Below are 27,566 nucleotides of genomic sequence, written 5' to 3' on the forward strand. Positions count from 1 at the left end.
AAAGAATTGACCAGTTTCATATAATTAGAACCAAGTAAATGTATAGAACATCTTAACGATCAGGCTAAAATCTATAATCAACAATGCTTTTAAGGTATTGAGTGGGTATTGATACACAAGTACTGTCCTCTTGAGGACGGGGCTAACAAGGTCAGACCAGTGGAGAAATGTGTCCCCCCACACTGATGCCATCCTTTGAAAATGCAGAGTGACAGCTGCTAGTACCTACTTTAGAAGTGAGACCCCCAGTCTATTTGTAGAGTCACAAAAAAATTAGTGCTGCAGCAAAGCAAGAATGGACTTGCTGGTTAAAAGTCCCCTGTGACTATAACAATTTCAGACAATTTATATAAAGAAATTGAAATGGAGAGGGATAACAATGACTTGGGTTCATACTGAGTGAAACAGCTGCTGAACATTCTTTTTTGTTTTTTCCTATTTTAACCTAATAATGGCAAAAAAGTCTGTTCTATGTCCATGACATATTATATATGTACACCTGTATGTCCATGACATATTATTAATAGTCCATGACTATGTACACCTGTCTTAATCTGTAGTCATTTGTAGTTTATACTGTAGTCAGCAGTGTTGGCTGCTACTGACTTCTCCACACTACAGTTGAGGTCAGGCTCTTAATTTGAAAGACTGTCCCAGCCCTCAACAAAGCAAGAAAAGGAGAGAAGAGAGGAATGAGGTGGTGGGAACCTTGATTCATAAGTGCTCAGAGTTTCAGAGTAGAGATCACGGAAATTAGTGTCTCTCGCAGTAGGACGTTTGAGCAAAGCCTTGTGGAATACTCAGGGAGTTGTGATACACCATGGAGGCTAAGAATCAGGGAATTCCTGATAACGGAGGCATGCGGGTGCACCAGAATGTGGTCCAGGAGAGTCAGAATGGTGAAGAGACAGAAGCGCCACTCCTTAAATCTCCAAGGAGACGTAGTGACATAAAAGTCTACAAGGAGTTTTGTGACTTCTATGCTCGCTTGTGAGTTCACATTTCTCTCCAAGTTGAATTTTGTCATTATTTTATTTGTGCTGAGAGTCACAGTGTTATTATAGATGTCAGCTACACAAAACCATAATCAGGGGGACACAGCTTCAGATCTAGTCATTCCATGCAGGTACTGTAATGTATCAGTGTAGCTTAAGTCAATAAGACTTTGAAATAATTTCTTCACTCAGATTGCAGTGGGTTTTTCCTTCATTCTGTGTCTCTTAATATGCTATTAAAAGACTTCTTTAGTTAGTAAAGGAAATTAGATAGCAAACAGACTTGTGACAAAATGACAGACCTCAGTTACAGTGAAAGGAAATTTTCATATATGGAGTTTTTCACATAATTATAATTTATTATAAGTAATATGGGGGGGGGGGGGAAGAAAAAAAAGAAAAGAAAAGTAATTTTAGAACTGGTTACACATTTCTCCTCCTGCAGCTAAAATGGTTTGGTCCTAAATGACCTCAGCAGGTACTTTAGTCACAAGTGCCCCAGTAGCATGCTACTGAGGTGTCAACTGTCATATTTATAGAACTAATTGTTTTTATTTTGGGAGGATAAAATCATTAATTCCATTGTATCCAGTTAGCAGTTATGTGATCCAGTCTTTATAATGAAGTATGTTAACATAAACAGTGTTATTCTGCCCTCAGTTTCCATAAGCAGATATTATGAACCATGCATGAGAATGTTCCTCTGGTGTCCAGCGAGGAGCTTGCTGCAAGTCACTAGCACCTAATTTGTTTTATAGTTAGTTATATTTTTCATATTCAATATTTGCATATTATATTATCTATAATAAAAAATATTATAAAAGGACAATGAAGCCTAGATTATCAGTTACAACCTGCATTAAACACTGAAGAAAATAAAATATCTTAGAACTATTGTTGCTTTAAGCTTAGCTTTACTCTTACCTTAGTTTTAGCCTACACACACATTTAGCTTTACTCTTACCTTAGCTTTATCTTATACACATTTAGCTTTACTCTTACCTTTAGCCAACAGACATTTAGCGTTACTCTTATCTTTAGCCTACAGACACGTTTAGCTTTACTCTTAACTTAGCCCAATAGAATCACATTTAGGTTTACTTTAACCTTAGTTTTAGCTTATAGACACATGTAGTAGGCTATGAGCTCTTGCTCCTTTTTTGTGCTTTTAAAAAATGAAAACTTGCAAGTTTCATGCTGTTAGTGGCAGTTCTCAAGGTCATGAAACGATTTATACATGATGGTGTTAGATTTTGTGAACCTGTTCTGTGTCCCTCCTCTCAGGAAGGTAAACCAGAATTAATCAATGCAGCCTCAGAAGCTGCAGTGTGAATAGGGTGTGACTTTTCCTAGAGCATCACAGGAAACACTAATCAATTTCAAGAACAATATCATCAAATTATAATTAATGATGTATCCCAGTCTTCTGAAATGTGATGCAGAAGAATGTTGATGTTAGGCTGTAGGATTTATTATTATTTATTTATTTGCCATGGCAGACTGCTTTTGCTTTAGTGTCATCACCTGCAGTGCAAGCATTTCCGTCAAAGAATATGGAACATAAACAGCTGAACTAGGCAAGTTTCAGTACCTACAGTTTTTAGTGAGAAGTGGCAAATCTAAAACTATGATGAGGCAAATCTGGTTTTCTATATAAAGCAACAAGCAGAAATTAAATGAATAGGACTCACTAAACCAGTCAACAGCCTAACTCAAGCACGCTATGATCTAACGGGAGGGAGCAAGACGTAAGAGCAAATAGAAAGCGTATTTATTCTCCATCAAACAAAGGAACAATGAGCAGAATAGTGAGCTGGTTAAGAAGCAACAGGAAAAGCAAAAATACGTTGGAAGTAAAGGCTCATGGCACAATGTAATGCCACCAAAGTCCCAAGCTCTCTACAGTTCCCAAAATGCTATTAGTCACCCAGTTAATAACCCAGCCAGTCAGACAGTTTGTCAGGTCATCACCAGATTAACAGCACCTGTTTTACTCACAGAGTATTTAAACCTGCCTACTCCTTCTTCCCATTACGAAGTATTGCCTCCAGTTTCACTGAGCATTATGAGTGGTTTCTCCTGTCTTGCCCTTTTGTGTACCAGATCTTGGGTTTTGCATTTTCTCACTATTGTCTCTTGCCTGCCCCTTCAGATTAGTCTGCCTGTTTTTTTATTGCTTTTTTTGGTTATTGATTCAAACTGTATTCACTCCATGATTGTGCTTATCCCTGATCTCACTTTCCTGGCTCTGACCCTGTGGCTTTTTCTTTCACTACTGATTTAGATTACAATAAAACCCAAACCTCTTATCTCCAAGCATCTGACCCCATTTACCCCCATTACACACAGCCCATCTCTTAGGCACTATACTGACAAGCAATGCAGCATTGGATGGCTTTAAATAAACAGGGCACAGGTGCTCATGATTAGTAATCAGGGGTTCGGGAGAAGGGCATGTGTGTGTGAGAGAGTTAGTGAGTTAGTGGGCGTGTCCCTCTGTCTGGGTGAGCATCTGACAGATACAATGACAAAAAAACAAACAAACAGGTTATTACTTTATTTTTGTGGGACAGTTCACTCTTCCCCAAACAGAAGTGTTTTGAGTATTTTGAAAATATAAATAAATACATAAATAATTATTTTTATATATATATATATATATATATATATATATATATATATATATATATATATATATATATATTTATTTATTTATTTATTTATTTATTTTAAATGCTGTCCACAGTATCATGCTACAAAACAGTAGGATTTTTGTCAAGATTTTTTTTTTTTTTACAAATGTGCATTAAAATTCTATGTATTATATTAATCATGTCAACCAAATGATTTGTTTTTGTCTCCACAGCAATATGGCAAATGCTCTTGCTAATGCTATTTGTGAACTTTGCAAGACTGGCTTTGCCCCTGCCGAGAAAATTGTAAACAGCAATGGAGAGTTGTACCATGAACAGTGCTTTGTATGTGCACAATGCTTCCAACCGTTTCCAGAAGGGCTATTTTATGAGGTAGGTCTGCTGCTTCTTCTTGCCTTTTACAAATATTGGAGTCATGCATTTACCATTGTGTCTTGATTTATCATAGAGATTTACAGATTGGTACAAGTGTAGCAGGGCAGTGGTAGCTGACTAGTCATCGGACAGTTGCCAATTAAAGCCTCACCACCACCACCAAGTTGTCACTGTTAGGCCCCTGACCAAAACCCTTAACCCTTAAGTTGTGTTCAGTTTTGAGTCGTTTTGGATAAAAGTGTCAACTAAATGCTGTAAATGTGGCGACCTAAGCTTCTGAGGGTGTGCTTCCTCCCCGCCAGCATTCAAACATCTTACTCACCACTCCATTAGGCTACAGGAAAATACACTGCCTGGCCAAAAAAAAGGTCACACTCTTAATATATCGTTGTATCGCCTTTAGCTTTGATTATAGCATGCATTCGCTGGGGCATTGTTTCCACAAGCTTCAGCAATGTAACAACATTTATTTCTGTCCAGAGTTGCCTTATTTTTTCCACAAGATCTTGTATTGATGGGAGATTTGGACCACTGCACAAAGTCTTCTCCAGCACCTCCAAAAGATTGTCAATGGGGTTCAGGTCTGGACTCTGTGGTGGCCAATCCATGTGTGAAAATGTTGTCTCATGCTCCCTGAACCACTCTTTCACAATCTGAGCCTGATGAATCTTGGCCTTGTCATCTTGGAATATGCCCGTGCCATCAGGGAAGAAAAAATCCATTGATGGAATAACCTGGTCGTTCAGTATATTCAGGTAGTCAGCTGACCTCATTCTTTTGGCACATAATGTTGTGAACCTAGACCTGACCAACTGCCCCAGATCATAGCACTGCCCCCACAGGCTTGTATGGTAGGCACTAGGCATGATGGGTGCGTCACTTCAGCTGCCTCTCTTCTTACCCTGATGCGCACATCATTCTGGAACAGGGTAGATCAGGACTAATCAGCCCACATGACCTTCTTTCATTGCTCCAGAGTCCAATCTTTATGCTCCCTAGCAAATTGAAGCCGTTTTTGCCGGTTTGCCTCACTGAAAAGTGGTTTTCTTAAGGCTATACAGCTGTTTAGTCCCAACCCCTTGAGTTCCTTTCGCATTGTGCATGTGGAAATGCTCTTACTTTCACTATTAAACATATCCATGAGTTCTACTGTTGTTTCTCTACAATTTGATTTCACCACACATTTAAGTGATTGCCGATCACGATCATTCAAGATTTTTTCCGACCACATTCCTTCCTTGAAGATGATGTTTCCCCACCATCCTTCCACTTTTTAATAACGCGTTGGACAGTTCTTAACCCGATTTTAGTAGTTGCAGCAATCTCCTTAGATGTTTTCTCTGCTTGATGCATGCCAATAATTTGACCCTTCTGAAACAGATCTTTTCCACGACCACAGGATGTGTCTTTCAACATGGTTGTTTAACAAATGAGAAACTACTCATTGCATCAGTTAGGGTTAAATAACTTGTTGCCATCTGAAACATAATCACCCATGCAGTAATTTTCCAATGGGAGGCTCTTATCTATTTGCTTAGTTAAATCCAGGTGGTGACCATTTTTTTTGGCCAGGCAGTGTAAATATTCACAAGTTTTGTTAGTCATGAAAGTAAATGTGAGAAATGACTGTTTCTAATTCTCTCAATGCTGTGAGAGTGAGTGACAAGTGTATTAAATCAAATGTGAACATGTGTAAACACATTAAATATGTAATATTTATGTTAAACATTATGAGCTACTGTAGCTCATCTAGTAGAGCAGGTAGAACAAAGTGCAAGGCCATGATTGATGTGATTCCTGGGAAATAGCTACACTGTCATTGTAATGTACAGGACCAGAATAAGATGCTTGCAGATATTAGATACGTTCAGTTTTATTGACAGAGGTATAAACCAGAATGGGATTTGTTAGCCATGCAGAGGTCTAAAACCAGTGAGAGGACAACCAGAACACAAGGGCCAGGCAAAGTGGGAATCGCAGAAACAATCCGAGACAAAACAGACATACCAGGTAGGAATCAAACAGAGACGAAAACCAGGTAGCAAAGCAGGTCAGTAACTGGAGAGACAAAGTGTGAATGGGAACTGACAGGTTTAAACAGAGAGGACATAAATGAGGGACAGGTGGAATAAGTCAGTAAGAGGCAGGAGAGGCAAATCTGGTGAGCCTGTGACTATTGGAGGATCTGGATTGAGCGACAGGAGAGCTGTTATTGGGAGGATCCTGGAAAATGGAGTCTAGACTAGGGGGTATGACAGTATGGAATTCACACTTATCGTTCTTTATGTATAGATGATTTTCTAAAAAAATGACTAAAGACTTGATGAACATATGTGATGTGTAATGAGATCAGGGGAGTTAATTAAAATGTCATCAATGTAAGCTATAACAAAATTAGAATCTCACGGAGGACATCATTGATGCTTGGAATACCGAGGGGGTGTTACAGAGGCTGAAACGCATCACCAGGTATTCGCAGTGTTCGTATTAGTGATGAATGCTGTTTTCCATTCGTCCCCCTCCTTGATGCATATGAAGTTGTAAGCACTTCTGAAGTCTAATTTGGTGAAGTAGGATGCTTCCATGTAATTGTTCTAGCACAACTGGAACTAACAGCAACGGATAAGGATATTTTCTTGTGACTGTATTCAGACCACTGTAATCTATGTATGGTCTTAGTCCACCATCCTCTTTATTTACAAAGAAAAATCCAGCCGCAGCAGGTGACGCGGTCTCCTTTAGATCTCCCTTCAAGAGGATGTTCAAAAATGGCACAGAATTCTTGCTCAAAGTAGCTGTAAGATGCAGCTTGCATCTTTGGCCACACAGCTTTGGCCCAGTCCAGAGCCTTGCCTGATAGTTGTGAGATCACAAACAAGATTCATGCTTGGTCTGAAGCAGGAGGGGAGTTGTTAAAGTATAAGGAGCACTGTGACAGAAATCCCATCCAATCATTGGGTTTGCCATCATACTTGTCAGGCTTGCTGACCAGGAAAGAGTCCCCTATCTGGTCAGAAGTAACCGCAGCCCCTTGAGTGTTCTGTGAACCAGCAGGGGAGTGTAGGGACTTGTACTGCATTGTCACATCCACTGCCCTTTAATATTACACTACATCTGCTTATAGGTGCAATTTACACATAGTGCCCACAGACACACCCCTTTGGTTAGCTCATGCCACATATAGCATATATCAGCAGGTCTTGCTGTAAATGCCCCCTCAGCTAGGATCTCACTTGACACAGAGCGGCTCTCAGCATTTTGCAAGATGGTCTTATCCAGAACAAGTTCCATATTTATCAGAATATCAGTACATGCACTCCCTAGGAATCAGCAGGTGTTTTAGCCCCCGCTCTACCTGCATTGCTTGACCTGGTGATTTAGAGGAATAATGTTCCAGAGAATATCAGGAATACAATCTCTATAGGTGTTTTAAAATGTATATTAAAGACAAATTAGTTTAGCCTGCTTTAGTCTTTTATTTAATCCCATTTTATTCTATTTCAATTTATTGTTTAGAGTTTGTACTAATATAATTGCATTTACATTCTTGGTCTACAATGAAAACTGACATTTAAATAAAGATTATCATTATTATTATTATTATTATTATTATTATTATTATTCATGCTTCTAGGGGTTATTAGACTGAGATTTTGACTGGAGAGTTCTAATTGTGGTGATCAGCACAAGTCTATCTTATGTTTGTTTATTAAGATTACATTTTAATTTTGACCTGGCCTTCAGAGTAAAACAGTGACCAGTTAATCTGCTTTGTTACTTTCAGTTTGAGGACAGAAAATACTGTGAGCATGATTTCCAGATGCTGTTTGCGCCTTGCTGTAATAAGTGTGGTGAGTAAACGTACATTGCTAAGATTCGTTTGAATAAAGTTTTGGCTTTTACATGTCTCTGCACTAGTGCGCTCTGCTTACAGGGGAGTTCATTACTGGCCGTGTCATTAAGGCCATGAACAGTAGCTGGCATCCAGACTGTTTCTGCTGTGATATCTGCCTGGCTGTGCTCGCTAATGTTGGCTTTGCAAAGCATGCCGGCAGGTGAGTGCAGTACCATGTCACCACCTGGCTGTAAACATCAGGATGACTCACCAATTTGTGCTGGGGTGGAAATGGTTAATTTTATTTTCTGAAAACTAATATAAGAATAGTGATATAGCAAATCTGACACTGGGCTTTTACACATATGAGGTTTTTAAGAAAGAGTTTTAAATCTGTCTTCCTTTCCTTTCACTGCTTCATGGATTTTTAACTAGATGACAATTAGACCAAATTAAGGAAGCAGATAAAAAATTTTTTAAAAGGTTGAACTTAATACATTTATATGCCACTTTTACTTCCTTATTAAGAGGGAGGGCTACCAATTTGACAAAGCTTCACACCTTTGACAATACAAACCTTTGACCATGAGAACCTTCAACCATTAGAACAGGTCTTATTATGTGGGATTTACTATTCTTACTCAACCTCTCACAGACCTCTGTGTCGCCCATGCCACAACCGTGAGAAAGCCAGTGAACTTGGCAGATATATTTGCCAGAAGTGTTACACCATCATTGATGAACGACCTCTTATCTTCAAGAATGACCCCTACCACCCTGACCACTTTGGCTGCACCAAATGTGGGTGAGTATGAATATCTAGCTTTTTTTAGTCAGTCAGACCAAACATCTTTTTATATTCGCATAAAGGATTGGAATTTATATTGCCTAGTCTATAATTTAACTACTGGTCATGTTAGTTTAGGATGAATAAAGCCCTTATAATATTAGATAAATCATCCTATAACATGCAGCTGAGTGTTATATTCCTGAAATTATTGCCTTAGTTGAGCAAGGCTAACAGGCTAATGACAGGCACGTCTCCGTTACACCTCTGCGTCACGCCTGCCGGTCAAACCTCTGTGTCACGCTTGTGTGTCACACCTCTGCGTCACGCCTGCCGGTCAAACCTCTATGTCACGCCTGTCTGTCACACCTCTGCATCACGCCTGCCGGTCAAACCTCTGTGTCACGCCTGTCTGTCACACCTCTGTATCACGCCTGCTGGTCAAACCTGTGTGTCACGCCTGTCTGTCACACCTCTGCGTCACACCTAATAGTTCTTTTAGGTCTCTGTATGTGTTTACCTTCTTTCTACCCTCTATTATGGTTCTCAGTAGACTGTCCTGCCTTAATGTGTCACCTAGCCACTGCAACTCTTTTTCTTCAAATCAGCCATGACAGCCTGGTCATCTCTTAGTCTGGTTGGTTGTATCAGATGGCCGCCCCCTGTTATCCAGTCGTGCTCTTCCTTGATAGCTTCTCTTATCAGTGTAACCACTATTTAAAATGATATCAAACTATATGTTTCTTTAAATAAATACCTATAAATTACAATAACTTTGCATAAGTAACTTGTTGAATTGTTTAATATTTTCCAGACTTTATTGTGGTTGTTTATGTTGATGTGCTTATGTACATGCGTCCACAGTAAAGAGCTGACTGCTGATGCAAGAGAGCTAAAACATGAGCTTTACTGCTTGCCGTGCCATGATAAGATGGGTGTGCCAATCTGTGGAGCCTGCAGGAGACCCATAGAAGGCAGGGTGGTCAATGCTCTGGACAAGCAATGGCATGTTGAGGTAACCACGTAGTTTCATCACCCAGCATCTACTAATATTATAGACAGAGTGAGAATTTCTGATTCAGGAGAGGAATGTATGTAGTTGTTTGGTCTGGGTAAACATAAAGGTTACACTATTTTTAATCCCTTGTGTATTTACCTTGTTAGTTCCTTGTTGTATTCGGATCTTGATTAGATGCCTATGGGGGTGTATTGGAACAACTGGAGGAGGTAAAACAGGTGAACTGCTAAAATGCAATCTGATCTTCATCTGTCTTAATAATAATGTATGCTCTTATTTAATAGCGTAAAATAAGAGTAATAGCACCTCTGTTGTTCAGTGTCTTTCTTATCGACTCGTACACAAACAAGGTTTAGAGACGTTTGCAGATCTTCAGTGTGATGTTTGTGTATATAATTTGTATTATGACTTACATGGAGATGAGATCCTACTGTAGGAGCCATTCAGAAATCCATATAATTCTCAGCATATGTCCTAGCCAATACAGTAAGTGGAAGTATGAAACACTTTGGCTTGGTGAGTCACTGTGGCGACGTTTTCTCTCTTTTCTTTTTTCTTACCCCAGCCCTCTTAAGTTCTCTCACCCATACGCAAGGGGGGCTCAGCCTCTTTAATCAATTCAAAATGTTTATAACTGTCAATTCAGTTAATTTTATCAATTGTCTGGTAGCTTCTTTTATCAGAGTATTTTTGTGAAGGTACTGGGGCTTAACACACATGTATTCTATGATACTATATATATATATATATATATATATATATATATATATATATATATAGTGAAAGACTGACATAAAAGAAAACAGGCTATTGCCTATTGCTTTAAAGTAAAAAAAAAACTGTAAACTGTAATATTGTGATTCTTTAACTGACAAAACTTCAACTCAACTACAGACATATATTTAAGCAGGTGAAAAAACACATTCATTTCTGCTTTCACTTCACGATCAATACCGTTTTACTGGAAATTGTTTCTGTCATACAAATAAATATATAACTGCCTCAGGTTGCATAGAAACGTCACAGAGGCGGCAGGAATTATTACAGCCTAAAGTATTTATATGGTGATTTGGTGAAAAATCCAATGTAGATATATAATTTCTGTGTAGGTATATAATCTCAGTGTAGGTATATAAAAGTGCATTTAGCCTTTCATGACCGTATGAAAATAGGATACATGACTTACCATTCTGTGCAAAAATGGGTGAATAGATAAAATATGAATGACTGGATGAAACTTTTTCAAAAACCTCTCTGACTTCTACTTTTGAACCAATTTTTTTTTTTAATTTTGTAAGCTTTTCCTTGTCAGGGTGCATTTTTTGGTGCGTCTCCAAGTCTACCTGATCATTTATATATCATTTATAACAACTACATAAGCTAGCCTGTTTAGGACAATCAACAGCCACACTTGTGTGTGTGTGTGTGTGTGTGTGTGTGTGTGTGTGTGTGTGTGTGTGTGTGTGTGTGTGTGTGTGTGTGTGTGTGTGTGTGTGTGTGTGTGTGTGTGTGTGTGTGTGTGTGTTTGTTTGTGTGTGTGTTACAGCATTTTGTGTGTTCTAAGTGTGAAAAACCATTTCTGGGCCACCGGCATTATGAGCGCAGAGGTTTGGCTTACTGTGAGACACACTACAATCAGGTAAATATCTAAAATAATGATTATTTTTAATTTTTTGTCTTTTAAAAAAATGTATGCCTTTCTGTTTTCCACTGTGAACACCAGTGCATGTGTGTTGCTTCAAATGTGAGAAATATAAGATACATTTGTTCTGTAGAGAGACAAACTTTCCGATTTTTTAATTATAACTACCTTATTATTTAGCTTACATTAGTTAATTATAACTACCTTATTAATTCCAGCTCTTCGGGGATGTCTGTCACCACTGCAACCGAGTCATTGAGGGAGAAGGTATTGTTTTGAGCAAGTGTGCTTGAGTTCCATGTATGCTATTTCTTTGATTTTAGCTGTGACTTTATTTAACATAAATAATAGATCATTTGTCCATATTTGTCCACATGCATCATATTTCAGAATAAAAACAAATGTATTATTTGGAGACTATTATGTCTAATTAAAAGGATATAATGTTACATAACCATAAGAGTGTTATAAAGTGATTATAATGTACAGACTTTGTATTGCAGTATTATGTTTATTTTCAGTTCCATTGGTTTTTCCTTTCAGTCATTTCAGCACTGAATAAAGCCTGGTGCATCACCTGTTTTTGCTGCTCCACCTGCAGTAGCAAGCTGACCCTAAAGTACGTTTTCTCGCATGCTTAGTAAAGAACATCATTGTGTCTAAAATTGTGTCTGTTGTAAACCTATAATAGTCATTCCTAGCGTAGATGTTTACAATAATAAAGAGAGACAAGTAACATTTTTGATGATCTATCACAATCCTGAGAAGATACAGTTCCAATTATGATACAGAATATTTTATTTAGATTGACCTCTTAAACAGTATCTCTGGCATTAACATAATTTTATGTATTTAATACTTTTACCTTAAATTACTTAAAAATACACTTCCTCTGGTCTCATCATTACATGAATTTATATCCATGTCCCAAAAGCATTATACTTTTTACAAAATACCATGTATCAAAAAAAAAAAAAAAACAGAAATAGTTGTGCACATGTCTAGTGACTCTTGGTAGAGCCAATCGATAGGTAAACAAATCAATAGCACAACAGTTTAACTAAGCAGCTAACATAGTTAACAGAGGCTCCAGCATGACTAACAGCAGGAGGGAGCACTAGATAACTGGGGAAAAGGTCCATGGCATTAACCTTGTAAAGAACCTGAGGTAAAATCCCAGTTTTTCTTCAATTTTTCCATCCCTTTTTATTACTCTACCTCTGTTTTGTTGTGGTGTCTATAATCAACCAGGGATAAATTTGTGGAGATTGATCTGAAGCCTGTTTGTAAACAGTGCTATGAAAAAATGCCAGAAGATCTGAAACGTCGTTTAACGAAGCAGGAACATGACTCCAAGGACCGAAAAAAGAGGACTGGTATCTGTTTGTGATTGTCCTGCACTAACTAACTGGTTAGTTGTGTTTTCCTTTCTCTCATTTAAAAATTTGAAAAAATATTTGTTCAGTGCACTATCAACTCTGAATAACAAACAATGCTAATATGTATTTTCAATTTACAGTAACTTAAATTTCATCTTTTTTCAGGATTAGCACAATTCTTCAGATATTTTCTGCTGATATATTCTTCCTCATCTGCAAGATGGATTATAGCAACACTTATTTGTCACTCTTGCTAAACTATGAATAAGAATGAATATAAGAGTAAGATTAATATTGATAATTAATTATATAAAAATCAAATGTATGTAATTTTAAACAAATAAAATGAGTGTTTAGCTGTTTGTGGTTGCATGCCAAGCGGACGTGATTAGGATTATGTTATGGTTGGGTTATGGCTGGGTTGGGATTGGGTTAGGATAAGAGTTAGGGTTGGGTTATGGTTGGGTTAGATATGGGTTAGTGTTGGGTTAGGGTAAGGGTTAGGGTTGGGTTAGGTTATTGTTGGGTTAGGGTTAGGGTTGGGTTAGGTTATGGTTGATTAGGGTTGTGTTAGGATAAGGGTTAAAGTTGGGTTAGGTTATGGTTGGGTTAGGGTTAGGGTTAGGGTTAGGGTTAGGGTTGGGTTATGGTTGGGTTAGGGTTGGGTTAGGTTAGGGTAAGGGTTATGGTTGGGTTAGGGTTGAGTTTGCGTAAGGGTTAGGGTTAGGTTAGGTTATGGTTGGATTAGGATTGGGTTTTAACTGGGTGTTCTAGAGATCCCAGAAGAACACTGATCACCACTGTGATCACCAGTACCTTTACAGGAACTGTTAGGGTTAGCGTTAGGGTTACATTATTAACATTACTAACCCTAACCTTTACAAGAGCTGTTTCAATAAACAATCCTCCCTAGGCCTTTTGTTTAGTGATACGGCCCACATTTATCTATGAAAAGTACCTTTAAAAGTAAAAGTCACAAATATCTGAGAGCATAGTAATACCAAGGTTGTGGGATTGATTCCATGGTAGCATATGTACTGTCATACTAATAAATATGTAAGATGTGATATATCTCTCTCTCTCTCATTCATATTGTGTAAAAATACAGACCAAAAAATCCAATTATGCAGTAGCTTCCCAGGAATGAGAAGAAAAAACTATTTTCTCTCTGTGGCCCAGTCCACATTAACACTGGAAGATTGGGTATTTCTGAAAACACAGCCCTGGTGTTATAGTGAGCATAAGGGAAAATTCAGTGTTTGTGTAGTGTGGATTTTCAAAATAGGTTTTGCATATTATACAAATTAGCAAAACATCCATCCTAGCAGAAATTGATAGGCCAAAGCCAAGGATTAAGGCAAAAAAAGAATTTAGAGTCTGTATGTGCATTCCAGTCATTTTAGCAGTTCCACGTGAAGTGGATTACACAAGGAGCTCTGACATTTTAACAGAAATCTCACACCAATTATGTCAGAGCTGTAAATATATCATAAATCTTTGCTGAAAACTATCAATAGCATTGATGTAATCTGTTCAGAAAAGTTGCCAACTCAAAATTAATTTAGCTTTTTGACCTTTATTTAGATTCAGAAGTTAAACATTTAATGCTGTAGCTCCACCTTCAGGCTGATGAGGGTGCCTGCACTTGAGTGTGGAGTTTCATACATACCCTTTGCTCCAAGTTTTGTTCTGGGCCTTATGATTTGGGCTGCACAATTCATTTTAGCAGAGAAAAATGTTCTTAAGAAATGAATATGCATTTGATCCCTAAGGAGGTGCATGCATTATGCAAGGAAAGGAACACACTGAAGAAGGTAGAGTTGAAGAGATAATCCCGCCCCAATATGCAAATATGTGATACTGGGAACTAATAAAAATGAATAGGTTTGCCAGGTAACAAGTGTCATACAAGTCTATCACTGATTACAAAGAGCTTGTTTGTCAGCACAATGCTTAATATCGTTTTACTGCATTATGTTAAATAAATCTACTTGACTGTGTTGTATATCACAAAAGAGTAAAGATGGAGGGGGTGTCTAAAATAAAAAAACAGAACATCACTGTTCAGCCTACAGTCCTGCACCAACAGTCTCAGAACAAAATGCATGGCAAATAAACCAATGAATAAATTGCACCTAGGCCTTCAGATAAAAGTCTGGGTAAAGATTTGGCAAAGTACTTAAATATTGTGGGTTAAGTGGTTTAATGATAGTGAAAAAACAAACTAAACAAATCTTGAAGAAAATGTACTGGCTTTTAAATTTAGGGTTTTATTATAGCTTATAAAGATAACATTAATGAATGTTATACATATGAATTTATTCAAAGATATGCCAAACTCAACAATTCATTTTAAATAAGTATTAAATAGCTTGTGTTTCCAACCTTTTGATTATTTAAGTTATAGTATATTTTGTTGATTAGGATGTGTATTTGTAAAAGCCCTAGTAGCTGATTCTGTGTGGTATGCAGCTTCTTTAATAAACACACTGGGCTTGGGTGATAATGTAAATAAACAAAAGTAGTTTGAAATTTGCAAATTCAGTTACAAAGTACCGTATATGAGGGTTCCAGGGATTTTCATCTGTTTTCTTCATGTGACATTTTTCTTGTAGCTGCTATGCAAGCGATCTGCTGCATCTTCATGTGAGAGCAATGAGATTAAAAGAGGGCAATTCTTAAATTGTAAACAAGTTACCAAATTAAAGAAAAGATCTGATTGAGCTCTTATTAGGACTTGTAACTAGGATACAATAGCCTAAGTAGCCGACTTTACTGGAGGGGCAGACAGCATCAGAGTCAAAAAGAGACAGAGAGTCAGGTGAGGAGCAATCAACAGCAGGGTTAGGGTGAACCACGAGGAGTGAAAAGACAAATGAAACAGCACAGAAACAAAGCAGCCAAAGGCAATGTAGCTAAGATATCTGCATACTTGGCAGCAAACACAAGAGACCTCACAACAGGTACAACTTTAGCAGGTTTTAAATGAAGGAAAACAATATGAGACAGGTGTGAAGATGTGTCCAGTAGTCAGGGAAACGGAAGAACCCAAGGTTAATACAGGAGACATTTACATTTACATTTACATTCACTGTATTTGGCAGACGCTCTTACTCAGAGTGACTTACAAAAGTGCTTTGTCATTTCCTCATAGAATACATCCTTGCCAGTACAGTAGGTTAGAGTCCAAGATACCAATGAACTAGAATACTGTTAAAATACAGGAATCAATGCTGATACCTAGAAGTGTGAAACACATATAAGCTCTATAACAGACAACAATCAGTACAATAAACAATAAGTACTAGAGTTTCAGTTAGTTAGCATAGGAGCAGTCAACATCAGTGTGATAAACAATACCCTACAATAAGTACTAGAGTTTCAGTTAGTCAACATAGGAGCAGGGTCAGTGGTCATTTAAATATTCCACAAATAGACGGGCCTTCAGTCTGCATTTGAAGACTGTAAGGGACTCTGCTGTCCAGACAACAAGTGGAAGATCGTTCCACCATCTAGGAGCCAGGACAGTGAACAGAGACAGGACAGAGTCACCTATAAAGGACAGCATTGCCAGTTTTAACAAAACAGAGTCTGCACTAAGAGATGGGTTAACACTAAGAGAAGGTTTACAAGAGGGCAAAGATAAGGAAGATGTGGGCACAGTAAATACTAGCAATTATTTTTTCCCTTCAGTGATTAGATCTTGGTACTTTCTGTGATTGGTGCATTGCTGTGAATATTCTACTTTCCACCGCATTGACTTGAATGCACCGTGCTGTCTTACCTTATAAACAAACACAATCTCCTGAGGTTAGGAGACATTTTCCATTAATTATCATTATTATATGATTAATTGTAAATGAACATTTAGTAAATATAATTTCACACTATTCTGACTCACAACCAGATCTCCAAATAAATTTTCCATGTCAGCATTAATATAAAGCTAATATGACTTTATGATGGTTTCCACAGTTTCAGGAATTTAGTGGCAGCTGCTAGGGGCAGTTACTAGTGGAGTTAATGTTGCTTTTGGAATTTAATGTTACTGTGGGGTTCTTCTTATAAATAATTTATATATATATATATATATATATATATATATATATATATATATATATATATAAAATGTAATATATATAATAAAAATATATATATATAAAAAATATATAAAATATATAAAATTTGTTATTTATTTAGTTTAGCACTACCAATTTGTGAACATTTTCTGCAAACCTCTATACTTTGAATATTTAAAATTATATATATTTTTTAAAGAAAAATGTAATATATGGATTTTGGAAAATCCATTGACCAAATGGCTAAATTCTACATTCATAATGAGTATGTTCATGCCAAATATTTTTAAATGAGCCAAATGAGATTAAACATATTTAATTTAACTGACTTAATTAAACTCTCTTTAAGACAAAAAGCAAAACTAAAACCTTCAACATTTTCTTGTAGTAGCCCAGTTTCATCCTAGTGTACATACTGTTCGTTTCTAAGACTTGTTTGTATGCTATGTATTTGTATATATATATAAATTTCGCGTCAGTTAATAAAAGAAAAGTTATAAAATGTCCATCATCTCAAAAGAAAAGAAAAGAAAAGAAAAGAAAAGAAAAGAAAAGAAAAGAAAAGGAAAGTGCGTCACCATTCAGCACGTGACAAGGTCTCGCGATAAGGGGGCCATGTGATTCTACGCAGTTTTACCGATAAGTCCGTATATAGCAAACGTATACGATAACGTTAATATTATTTGAATTTGGTGCTAAATTCACATTATTGGGCGATTTACATACGAACAAGGTTTTTACAGTCATGAGGCGAAGTAAAGCTGATGTTGAACGCTACATTTCCTCTGTACAGAGCCTCTCTCCGTCTCAAAAAGAGGTACGTTTGCTAGCTAGTTATGCGAGACCGGTTTGAAATGCGTGATTGATGGGCAGTGCTAATGCTAATGCTAATGCTAATGCTAAGTTAACGCGCTAACTCTAAGCCTGACTAGGCCTGTCTATCAGGCCGCTCATTTCTCTAGCTAGTACTCCGATAGCGACAAAAGGACACGGAACGAACCGCATAAGTACATAGTTACGCATGTTGTAAAATATACAGTACTATAGTTGGTTAACTAGTTAGTCGATTAATTCAAGTTTTCCTTGCGCATAGTAGCTAGCACGAGTAACATGAGCTGGCTGGCTAATATTACTTTGTTGTGCTAGGTTAGCTAGTTGGCTACAATCGTTATCACTTCCTTTTGGAAAACGCGGCAAACCGGCAGCTAGCTGGATAGCCAGCCAGCTAACCTAACCTGTCTGTCTGAGGAGTGTGTTTAGGGAAATGTTCATTGGTTTCGTTTTCCTTCTTCACTTCATCTTGGCGTAAACACACTATGACGTGCCAAAATTGGCTGATTATCTAACCTAGCTAGCTAGGTTAACCAACATGCATAGATAATTGTATACAGTTAATCGCTTTCTCGGTGATCATTTTGGTGATGTGATCTGTCTAGCTAACCCTATCCAAGTTTGCCATGGTTAAAGCTCTGAACTGACATTAAATATTCTGGCCTTTAGGTATTAGTTGAAACAAAGGACGCATTAGCTACTGGTTACGTGCAACTGGGTATTTCCTAGCTAGATTTTTCCTTCAGGGTTTTTTTTCCCCCGGGCACTTAGTTAGTTTATTATTAATTTCATATTGGTCGAATGTCTTACCTCAAGTAGTTAGCTAAGCAACAAGGTACAAAAAATGTACGATCTAATTCGGTAGAAACTTTTTGTATACAATTTTTAAATATGCTATCTGGGCGCAACGGTCACTTGCATATCTCTTAAGATGTTCTTAACTAAACCATGTAACGAATTTATAGTCTTTCTTGTATGATAACGAGCCCAGCCCTTTGTGACCAAACATTTCATGATGCGAGCTTTTTATATGTGGTGGTGTGTCGGATTGTGTAATTACACTTTTTATGTGCCTACAGAAGCCAGTAAAAGGATTTTTATTTGCCAAGTTGTATGCTGAAGCCAAGGAATATGAACTCGCAAAAAGGTACCATTTACTCTTGATTTTGGCACAGTTATTCTATTCTTTAACTTGTTGCAAGGTTTGAATATTTGCCTTTTTCCTCATTTTTTCTCTTAATTTTTTACTACACTTGCAGACATGTTGCAGAATATTTAAGTGTGCAGGTCAGGGATCCCAAAGCGCACAGGTTCCTTGGCCAGCTACATGAACAAGAAGGTGAAATTGAAAAAGCTGTTGGATGTTACAAGGTATGTGAATTTCCTGCACACCTAATTTAAGCTGCATTTTCCCCCCATTAGGCAAATATTGTATTAAATGATGACACCATTGTAAATACCTTTTATTTATTTTACAGACAACTCATAGGAACTAAATTAATAAGATGATTTAATATGATGGAGTTAAAATAATACATTCTAAATTAATATTTTTAGTTTCATTTTATCAATTTGAGAGAACTATAAATTGATTTATCCTTTCATTGAAATATTTTATACTCTTCATGGATGCTGTCATACAAACATACATACACCGAGTGTAGTGGTGGTAGAGCGATATGGGCTTTTCTGTGGCCAGTGCCAATATATAATGCCAATAGCATGATGAAGTTTGAGGTTGGCTTTTTTTTTTTTTTTTTTTTTTTTTTTCTTCTCTCCCATAATTTGATGATAATTAATTGGACACGCATTTGCTGAAAATAAATTTAACACTGTTATTGTCTGAATTATCCCTGTGTGCTTAAGTAGATCTGCAGTGCACTTATTTTACATTAGAATGTTTTTTTACATTAAAATCTATAACTACATTTTAAAAAAAAGTAACAATTTACAAAGTCAATAAAAAACTACATTTTGTTAAATAAACTTTATGACTAATGCAGGAGGAATTTGGTTGTTGCAGATTCTCAAAACAATATTTAATTGGCCAATTAATCGACCGCTACAAAATCAGTTTTATATAAAACCATGTGTTATGTTGCAGCGCTTCAGCAAATGAATTCCTTTAAACTGAACTAAGTCAGAATGGTGACTTTAATAGGAAATGTAACTTATAGCAGTTGCTTTTAAGATTTTGAAGGTCAGATGGTCTTTTTTTTTTTATGCTGCTGCTGACCATACAATATCACTATGACAAACTACATAATGACCTGTTTTTAGAAAGTGCATTGTGGTTAACGTCAGCACTTCAACACTCACCAGGTGCATCATACATAAAAAGTGTGATGCTTTTAAATAAAAAAAGCAAAGTGTGAAGGAGCAAATTGGGTTATGGGTCACTATGCTATTCTCTTAATTCTACCAATTGTTTGCGTCCGTTTTCCTCCTGCTGTATATCTATATGCTGCTGTAGATGCTATAATACAATTTTGATGGTGCCATGTGTCTGTTCCAACTTGTTAGAAAAACATCAGGTAAACTAAATGCCTTGAATTGTCTTGCTAATGCACTTCTGATGCGTGTTAAACTGCTGTCTATGTCTAGTAAATACTGTGTAAATACTAAAGGGTGTGTCACTGTGATGAATTGGTTTACAAATTATGCACTTGGGCCAAGCCAAAAATGTAAGTAAAGTGTTGAAATAAACACATTCCTTCTATTTTTTCTCTGTTATACTTTAGCGTTCAGTGGATCTGAACCCAGCTCAGCGAGACCTGGTTCTGAAAGTGGCTGAACTTCTGTGTGGTAAGCCGGTACTTGACAGCAGGGCAGAGTTCTGGGTGGAGAAGGCTGCCAAACTGTTGCCTGGTAATCCTGCTGTCTTTGACTTGAGGGTAAGTACATAATTACTTGAGCATAAGTAAAGTACATGGTGACTGTTCACCTCTATTTTTGTGTGAATTAGTAGATATTCTCTAAGCAGCTGCAGGATGTTTTCAACAAGCTGAGGTGACATTTTGGGTGGGTCTTTCTATCCATTATTTTAATGGAGTGGTGGAATGGAGTTGCAGATGTATTTTGGTTTTACAAACTAAAGGAGTCAAAGCAGTTGGCTAAAGTAAGAGCTTAATTCAGAGTATTTGGTTAGCTCGGTACTGCAGCTGTTTTGTCAGCAAACATTGTTGATGAAATTTGCTGAAAATTAAAAATAAACATTGAAACAAACTTTGCCTAAGTAGTACCTAATCTTGATGTTTTTGTCTTTGCCTGATTTCTACAGTTACCGCAGCTAGCTGTGGCAAGCTAGCCAGCGATAAGTTATTGCATCCAGATCTATATAAATATTCTAGCTTGGCTATTGTCACATCTGTCAAGTTTGTTATTTACATCCGTTATCATAATCTTGGGTGTTTTATTAGATGTGAATGAGACATGAAGTAACTGGATACCATGATGAAAGCGTCATGTTGCACTCCTCTCCAGTGCATGCTCTTGTGGGCTCTGCCAGCTGGAGTCGGGCAGTGCACGTTCGTGTGTTATTGGGCCCTGGCTGAAAGCAGGGGTAGCATTTGTTCTGCTGAATATTTTTTAAATCTATATTATACTTCCTGGTTTTTACAAAATTACACACTCCATATTCACGTAGTGGCCATAATTTTCACAGTCTACATTGCTTAGTTACCATTATTCTCAGTATAATTAGAGACTGCTTAATATTAAACCACAGGTTGATGCTTTAAGACTTCTTTGGGCAGCATGGTGGTTTGGAGGTTATGTTTGCCTCTCAGCACTAAGGTCTTGAGTTCACGTCCCAGACGAGGTGGATATTCCATGTTCTCCAAGTGTCTGTCGGTTTATTGCTCGATGTTTTCGGCATGCGCTAAATGACAGTAAAGGCAATAAAGTTGAACACTTCATTCAAAAATGCCTCTTAACTTTCCTGATGATACAAAAGATGAATAAAAATGTCAGTATCCTTTTTCTGTAAAAATTTAAACGAAGGATAAGCAAAGTAGAAGCAATAAAATAAAACTGCAGCATCTAAATCTCAAAGAAATGAGGGGGCAAGGACAAAACGGGTGTTCTGTGCAGCTGGCAGAGTTCCTTCTGGGACTACACTTGTATTAAAAGATGGGGTTAGGATTAGGGTTGGGGTTGATTATAGGTAGAGTTGATATCACACAATAATCAGGAACATTTGTTGGCCACTAATTTGATTGCTGATTTAGTTGATTATTCACTGCAACTCGTATTTTAAACTACTGGGTTAGAAAATTGTGAATCAACCATTTGTGCCAAAAATCCTAACTGAAATAATTTAAAAGAAACATTTTCTACTTTTTTCATGTTTAGAATTTTTCAAACTTTTTAAAATTATTGTAGTTTTCAGTTTAATTGTCTGCGTACCTGCTGACACTGAATTACGTTTATTTAAGGGAAAACGTAGTTTATATTGGTGAGATTAAATTTTTTTATATGTATTTTTATTTATTTATTTATTTATTTGTAAGACTGTAACATGCATCTTTGAATGCAGTTTTATTGTAATTTTTTGCTTCCCAGGAAAAACTGCTGAGCTTGCAGGGACAGCGAGGTTGGAACCAGCTATATGACCTGCTGCAGTCAGAGCTCCAGCTTCGGCCCTCTAATGCCCACGTTAACCGTAAACTGGTGCAGCTCTACTGCTCTGATGGGCGTTTAGAGGATGCAGCCAGACACTGTCTAGATGTTGAAAGATCTGGCGTTTTGAAACATAACCTGGACTGGCACAAAACAGTCATTCTCACTCTTCAGGTTAGTGAATTTACTTTTCACCCTGGTGCGGTCAGAATTTGGGCCAAATTCATAAAACATACCACCATATTTGGCGAAATGTTAACAGCAAATAGTACAATGGTAACGCCTTTCATCCTTCATAAATGTGGGTTGCCAGTGCCTTTTAATATTTACATGAGATTTTTTTTCCACTTTTGTATATAACATTAGTGATTCATAATGGAGCCTGTCTGATAGTGAACTTGTGATAAGCCGTGGATATGGATTAGGTAATCCTTTCTCCAGTGATGTTTAGTCACACATGCAAGTCAACAAAATTCTGTACAGCCACCCATTTGGACCATCAGTCAGAAGGTTGTGGGTTCAAATCCTGCCATGCAGCTGTTGGGCCCTTGAGCAAGACCCTTAATCCCCTTGGCTTCAGGGGTTCCATACAATGGCTGACCCTGCCCTCTGACCCCAGCTCACAAAGAAGCTGTCCATGTGTATATGTGACAATGTCAAAAGGCACATTTTTGGTGCGTTTGGTGTGAACATAACAAACTGCAGCTGCAGTAGTAAGAGTACACACAGAGAAAGGTGACTCACTAGAGCAGGGTCTCGAATGCCACAAACCTTTGCAGTAAGAAATGTTAATTTGGGTGTAACAGAACAATAAATTAGAAATGGATATAGACTTAAGAGGTACAGTTTTATTGCTCTGCTGTGATATAGCAGAAGTGCGTAAGTCATCAACTCAATTCAACTATTTGGGTCCTGTCTTTTAAGTTAAAATGCATTAGTTTTCAGCATGGGGTTAGTCAGTCTCTTGGTGTGGACCTTTAACATGTATGGCCTCATTTACATGCTGATTAAAAAAATAATAATAATTTATTGGCTTTCACAGGAGAATTTCTACTGAATTTCCACTGACACCAAATGGCATTAATCATCGCCATTTTGAATTTGAATGAAATACTGAGTTGTACATTTTGTGTGATTTATAGCATGGTTACCTTTTAAGTTTTATGAATCTGGCCCATTGTTTTTAAGGTATTTTATCAAAGTAGGAAAGATGTTTCATTTGCAATGTTTAATGCAGCTTTCCAATGAGGGAATGAAGGATTTTGTGTGTGTTTGTTTTCTACAGGAATATCTTGCTCAACCCAGTGTATCATCTAATGACAAGGCATGTCACACATTTCAAAAGGAGTTTTTGCTGGCTCACTGCAATGTGCTGAGACTCACACTTGCAGAAAAGGGATGCCAAGAGAGCCTGGACGCCCTTCAGATGTAAGTGTTGGGTAGTGGTTATGTGCCCTGATGTCCTGCATTCTGGGCTCTAGCACATGATCCAGCTTGTGAAGGGATCAATGATGAATTACTGAGCAGGATCGCATTGCTGTAGAAGGAAGATTTTAAATCTGTGCAGAGCAATGGGGCCCCATAACTGTAGAAAATGTTTATTCATCAAGAATCATAGCAAATACAGTGGGAATGGTTAAACCAGAGAGAGAAAAAGGAAAGTGCATGTTTCGCTAACATTTGGAAGTTCAGGCTGCTCTGAGGAAACTTAAGGAATCATTACCTCTACAAGCATAAAATATCTTAATTAGTGAGAGGGCAGACTCATATTTCATACTTGGACATAATCATATTTATGAAGAAGCACTGTAACAAGCGTGCACAACATCACAGGGTGAAGGCAACTATCTTTTTTTTTTTGTGGTAAATTGCTATATTAACTTTTTATGCACAAAAGTTCTTTAGTATGATAACTTGACATATGTATGTAATTTTGTGACACTAGATTCGACCAAGCTATGCAGACGTTGAAAAACACTGCCACAAATGCAGCTGGTGAGTTCTTGGAGGTGTTCACAGAAATGAGAGCTCACCTGTATCTTTATGCTGGGACCCTGCTTCTGAAGATGGCCATGGAAAAGGAACAGCAGTGGAGAGCTGTTGTTGATTTGGCGGCTCTTTGTTACATTGTGGCTTACCAGGTGAGACTTGGGTTGGGGTTGCTAGGTGAGGCTTGGTATTTGCCATAACAAGCGGAAGCTGTTTTTGGTGCATGTGGCAAACCAACTGTTTGTGCCTGGAAAGCATTCTGGCTACATCATAATCAAAACGCAGTACCTATCCTAGGCTATACTATTACCTAGAAGCATTAATACAAACCTCAAGAAATGTCGAAGCTAGAGGTAACTCCCCTCCCCCCCCAGGAACCTATGATAAAAATCCTGAGAGCAAAAGCTGTTTTTTAGCTGTTCCATTCCAGAGAGTAGAAACTGCCATTTTTATTTAAAACTTTTTTTATTCAATTGTAGTGGTTCTCTTGCTCCCTTTAGGTTCCCAAGCCAAAGACAAAACCTGCTAAAGGAGACCAGGTGACACCCAAGCCTCCTTTGGAGGCAATAGCATGTTATCGACAAAGCCAAGCGGGCCACATGCTGGTAAATTTGAACCAAGATACGGTGCACTTTGTTAAAGAGGTGGTGGAGGTGTTTGGGAACAGGAGCGGACAGGACAGCCTGTTTGAGATGCTCTTCAATATGCAAACCTCTGGCCATTCATTTATTGAGAATGATGACATCTCGGGCATCAGGACACAGGCACCAGACATGAAAGAACTTGCCAAGTCGGATAGTGGTAAGTAGAAACAAATTACATAGAAAGAGTAACCAGTGATAAGTGTGGTAAATGTGCAGTTAGTATTGCAGCGCGTCACATAATGTAACGACCTTGTTAATCTGATGACGTGCATGCCATAAAACACAATTTAGCTGTAACTTTCTTTAGAAATACTAGATCAACAAAGTAATCAGAATTTGAGTTTCATAAAATGATTTCATAGACTTGTCATGGCTCTTATTGGCTGTTGCATAAAATGTTAACGCTAGTCCCCTGTAGCAGGCAGACATTTAAAATTTGTAACTGAGACGTGAGATCAAGAACTTTTTTTTTTCTTTTCTCTTTTGTGTTCTTAGGTTCTGTCTTGCACTGTGGGGATTTGCAGCATTTAACATGGCTGGGCCTGCAGTGGTCCATGATGGGCCAGAGACCTGCCCTGAAAGACTGGCTTACACAGCTCTTCCCTCGGCTCACTCTGGAGACATTCAAACTGGACACCAACACTCCAGAGTCCATCTGTCTGCTTGACCTCGAAGTAAACAATCTGACTAGCAAAATTAATCATGTGGGGCAAATAAGTTGTGTAGACTATGAACATTCACACAGATAACTGAACAAAATGTGCACTTCTTTTAATCTGAACACATATTTACATGTTGATGCCAGATGTTTCACACCATGTGCTGATGTCATTTCTCTGAAGTGTCTTATTGAAATTGTGAATTATGTTTCAGGTCTTTTTATGTGGTGTTATATTCACAAGCCACACTCAATTACAAGAGACTGAGAAGATTTCTGCAAACTCCAGACTACATGAACCAAAATGTTTGCCCTTGCAGCTCATGAGACTCTTATCCTCAGAGAAACAAAGGGAGTGGTGGGATGCAGTCTACAGTCTCATTCATAAAAAAGCAGCGTGAGTTATAGTCCATTATTTGAAATAATGTCTTGGGTAGCTTCAGAATAATAGTTTTTTCAAAATCTACACTTATTATGCAAGTTGGAATACTTAAGTTGATGTGAAATTCTAGATTTAGGGGTTAAGGCCTAGACAAAATTTCATGAATGCCCCTTCCCATTAGGTCTGCCTGTCGCCCTTCCTTTGTTTATGATGACTCAGAATTTAAGTGTTGGGTTCTTTCCTGTAGACCTAATATGTCTGCTAAACTGCGAATGATTGTCCAGCATGGCCTGAGCACTCTGCGAGCTAGAGAGAAACATGGCCTTCAGCCTGCCTTGCTCATCCACTGGGCTAAGCATCTCAGCGTAATGGTGAGGTTTTTTAGGTATTAAATTATAGATTTTGTTTTAAATTTACAAGGTTGTCTTATTGCTTATGTTCTATCCACATATTTTTAAGAATACCCTAAACCTATTGGTAAAGTTGAATAAGTAGCAACATTTATTTCACAGCTAAAAAGCTACCTACTATAGGTTAACCCTAATATGGGTCAATGGACAATGGGGTCCTCTCAGTTCAATGAACCTATGCTGTACTGCACGGACAGCATTTACACCAAACGTTTTGCACTGTGCTTATAGCATGCTTATTAATATAGTCCAATTTCACACATTAACTAGCCAGCTAACTCAGTATCTTAACTGTGTGGCAACATTACCTTTATCTATAATTTACTCGTGAAATGATATTGCTGCTATATAAAAAATAATTGCTGCAAATGGTCATATTTAGGAAAATTCACTCTACCGATTAACTCTTTTATGTACTACTAGATCACTTTGACCAAATGCTGAATCCATGAGAGTTTCTGATGTTTTATCATTACAGGGAGATGGAGTCAACTCCTACTATGACCAGAAGGAGTATGTTGGCCGCAGTGTCCATTACTGGAATGTTGTGCTACCCTTGCTTGAGAAAATAGAGAAAAGGAGAACTATTGCAGAACCTCTTGATCCCTTGTTCATGCATTTTAGGAGTAAGGATATACAGGTGTGCTGACCACACGTTCATTTATTTGACTTGAAGGCATGGCCTTCATATGAATAGTGATGGATAATATTGTTTTTGTTCTCTTAATTTTAGGTGTCTGAAGTCAAAGGCTATGAAGAAGAGGCCGTGATAGCTTTTGCTACTCTCCTTGACATTGAGGGCAAAACTGAACAAGCCATCGTAAAGCTTGAGAACCTCAATTGCATCTCCTCCCATTGGCATCTTGCTCGGGTAATTTACTTCTTCATTATCTGCTGTGTAATATTTCCGATTAGCGATAAACTGTATATTGTAACGTAGCAGACACTGGATACAAAGAACCAAAATAAGATCTTTGTGTAATGAGGGGAGTATAAAATTATTTTCCATTTGTCATCCCATTGCCAGATACAAAAATATTTTATCCCTATATAACGTATGTATTCAGTTTTCTCTCTTCTTTATCCAAGATCTATCAGAGGCTTTCTGAGGAGGCAGGGAATGGTGTTGAAGAAACTCGAGACATGTGTATCAACTTTCTCCAGCAGTTCAGGAAATGCTTATCAAAGATCTACAATGCCAGTGCAGACGATGTGGAGAAGGTCTAACATAAAACAAACTGCCATCTGTGTTTTGGTACTTTTGACAG

The 27,566-nt window shown here is 37.6% G+C and overlaps 2 protein-coding genes across 7 annotated transcripts in view; both read left to right on the forward strand.

The window, feature by feature from the left end:
* The first annotated feature begins 640 nt into the window (after positions 1–640).
* LOC113574617 (LIM and senescent cell antigen-like-containing domain protein 1) lies at positions 641–13,752 on the forward strand. 2 transcript variants are annotated; one of them, XR_014123383.1, is made up of 11 exons: positions 641–990; positions 3,862–4,021; positions 7,809–7,875; positions 7,959–8,079; positions 8,515–8,664; positions 9,511–9,661; positions 11,211–11,303; positions 11,525–11,573; positions 11,850–11,925; positions 12,601–12,717; positions 12,851–13,752. XR_014123383.1 is itself a non-coding variant. In XM_035534209.2 (11 exons), the coding sequence occupies exons 1-10, from the start codon at positions 821–823 to the stop codon at positions 12,694–12,696; spliced, it is 1,176 nt and encodes a 391-aa protein (XP_035390102.1). In that variant the 5' UTR covers positions 643–820; the 3' UTR covers positions 12,697–12,717; positions 12,851–13,752. The 2 variants fall into 2 exon arrangements, 1 of the variants encoding a protein (XP_035390102.1); XM_035534209.2 differs by having other exon boundaries at positions 643–990; positions 12,558–12,717.
* Positions 13,753–17,354: 3,602 nt separating this feature from the next.
* The window catches only part of ranbp2 (RAN binding protein 2), a 44,040-nt gene continuing 33,828 nt past the window's right edge, over positions 17,355–27,566 (forward strand). For all 5 annotated transcript variants that reach the window (XM_035520541.2, XM_081713372.1, XM_035520545.2 and 2 more), the window contains exons 1-14: positions 17,355–17,581; positions 18,675–18,742; positions 18,855–18,966; positions 20,337–20,489; positions 22,159–22,389; positions 23,501–23,643; positions 24,161–24,356; positions 24,705–25,005; positions 25,344–25,522; positions 25,722–25,903; positions 26,136–26,259; positions 26,777–26,938; positions 27,032–27,169; positions 27,388–27,519. In XM_035520541.2, coding sequence (XP_035376434.1) covers positions 17,510–17,581; positions 18,675–18,742; positions 18,855–18,966; positions 20,337–20,489; positions 22,159–22,389; positions 23,501–23,643; positions 24,161–24,356; positions 24,705–25,005; positions 25,344–25,522; positions 25,722–25,903; positions 26,136–26,259; positions 26,777–26,938; positions 27,032–27,169; positions 27,388–27,519 — 2,193 coding nt within the window. In that variant the 5' untranslated portion in view covers positions 17,355–17,509. The remainder of the gene's footprint in view (positions 17,582–18,674; positions 18,743–18,854; positions 18,967–20,336; positions 20,490–22,158; positions 22,390–23,500; positions 23,644–24,160; positions 24,357–24,704; positions 25,006–25,343; positions 25,523–25,721; positions 25,904–26,135; positions 26,260–26,776; positions 26,939–27,031; positions 27,170–27,387; positions 27,520–27,566) is intronic.

Source organism: Electrophorus electricus, chromosome 4, assembly GCF_041902795.1.
Source record: "Electrophorus electricus isolate QZ-2024a chromosome 4, ASM4190279v1, whole genome shotgun sequence".
NCBI lineage: Eukaryota > Metazoa > Chordata > Actinopteri > Gymnotiformes > Gymnotidae > Electrophorus > Electrophorus electricus.

Excerpts from the sequence above, each read along its gene's own strand:
- LOC113574617 (XM_035534209.2), top strand. The coding sequence starts at position 821 with ATGGAGGCTAAGAATCAGGGAATTCCTGATAACGGAGGCATGCGGGTG. Across the intron at positions 991-3,861 it reads TGTGACTTCTATGCTCGCTT|CAATATGGCAAATGCTCTTG; the intron begins GTGAGTTCACAT and ends TTGTCTCCACAG. Across the intron at positions 7,876-7,958 it reads GCCTTGCTGTAATAAGTGTG|GGGAGTTCATTACTGGCCGT; the intron begins GTGAGTAAACGT and ends CTCTGCTTACAG.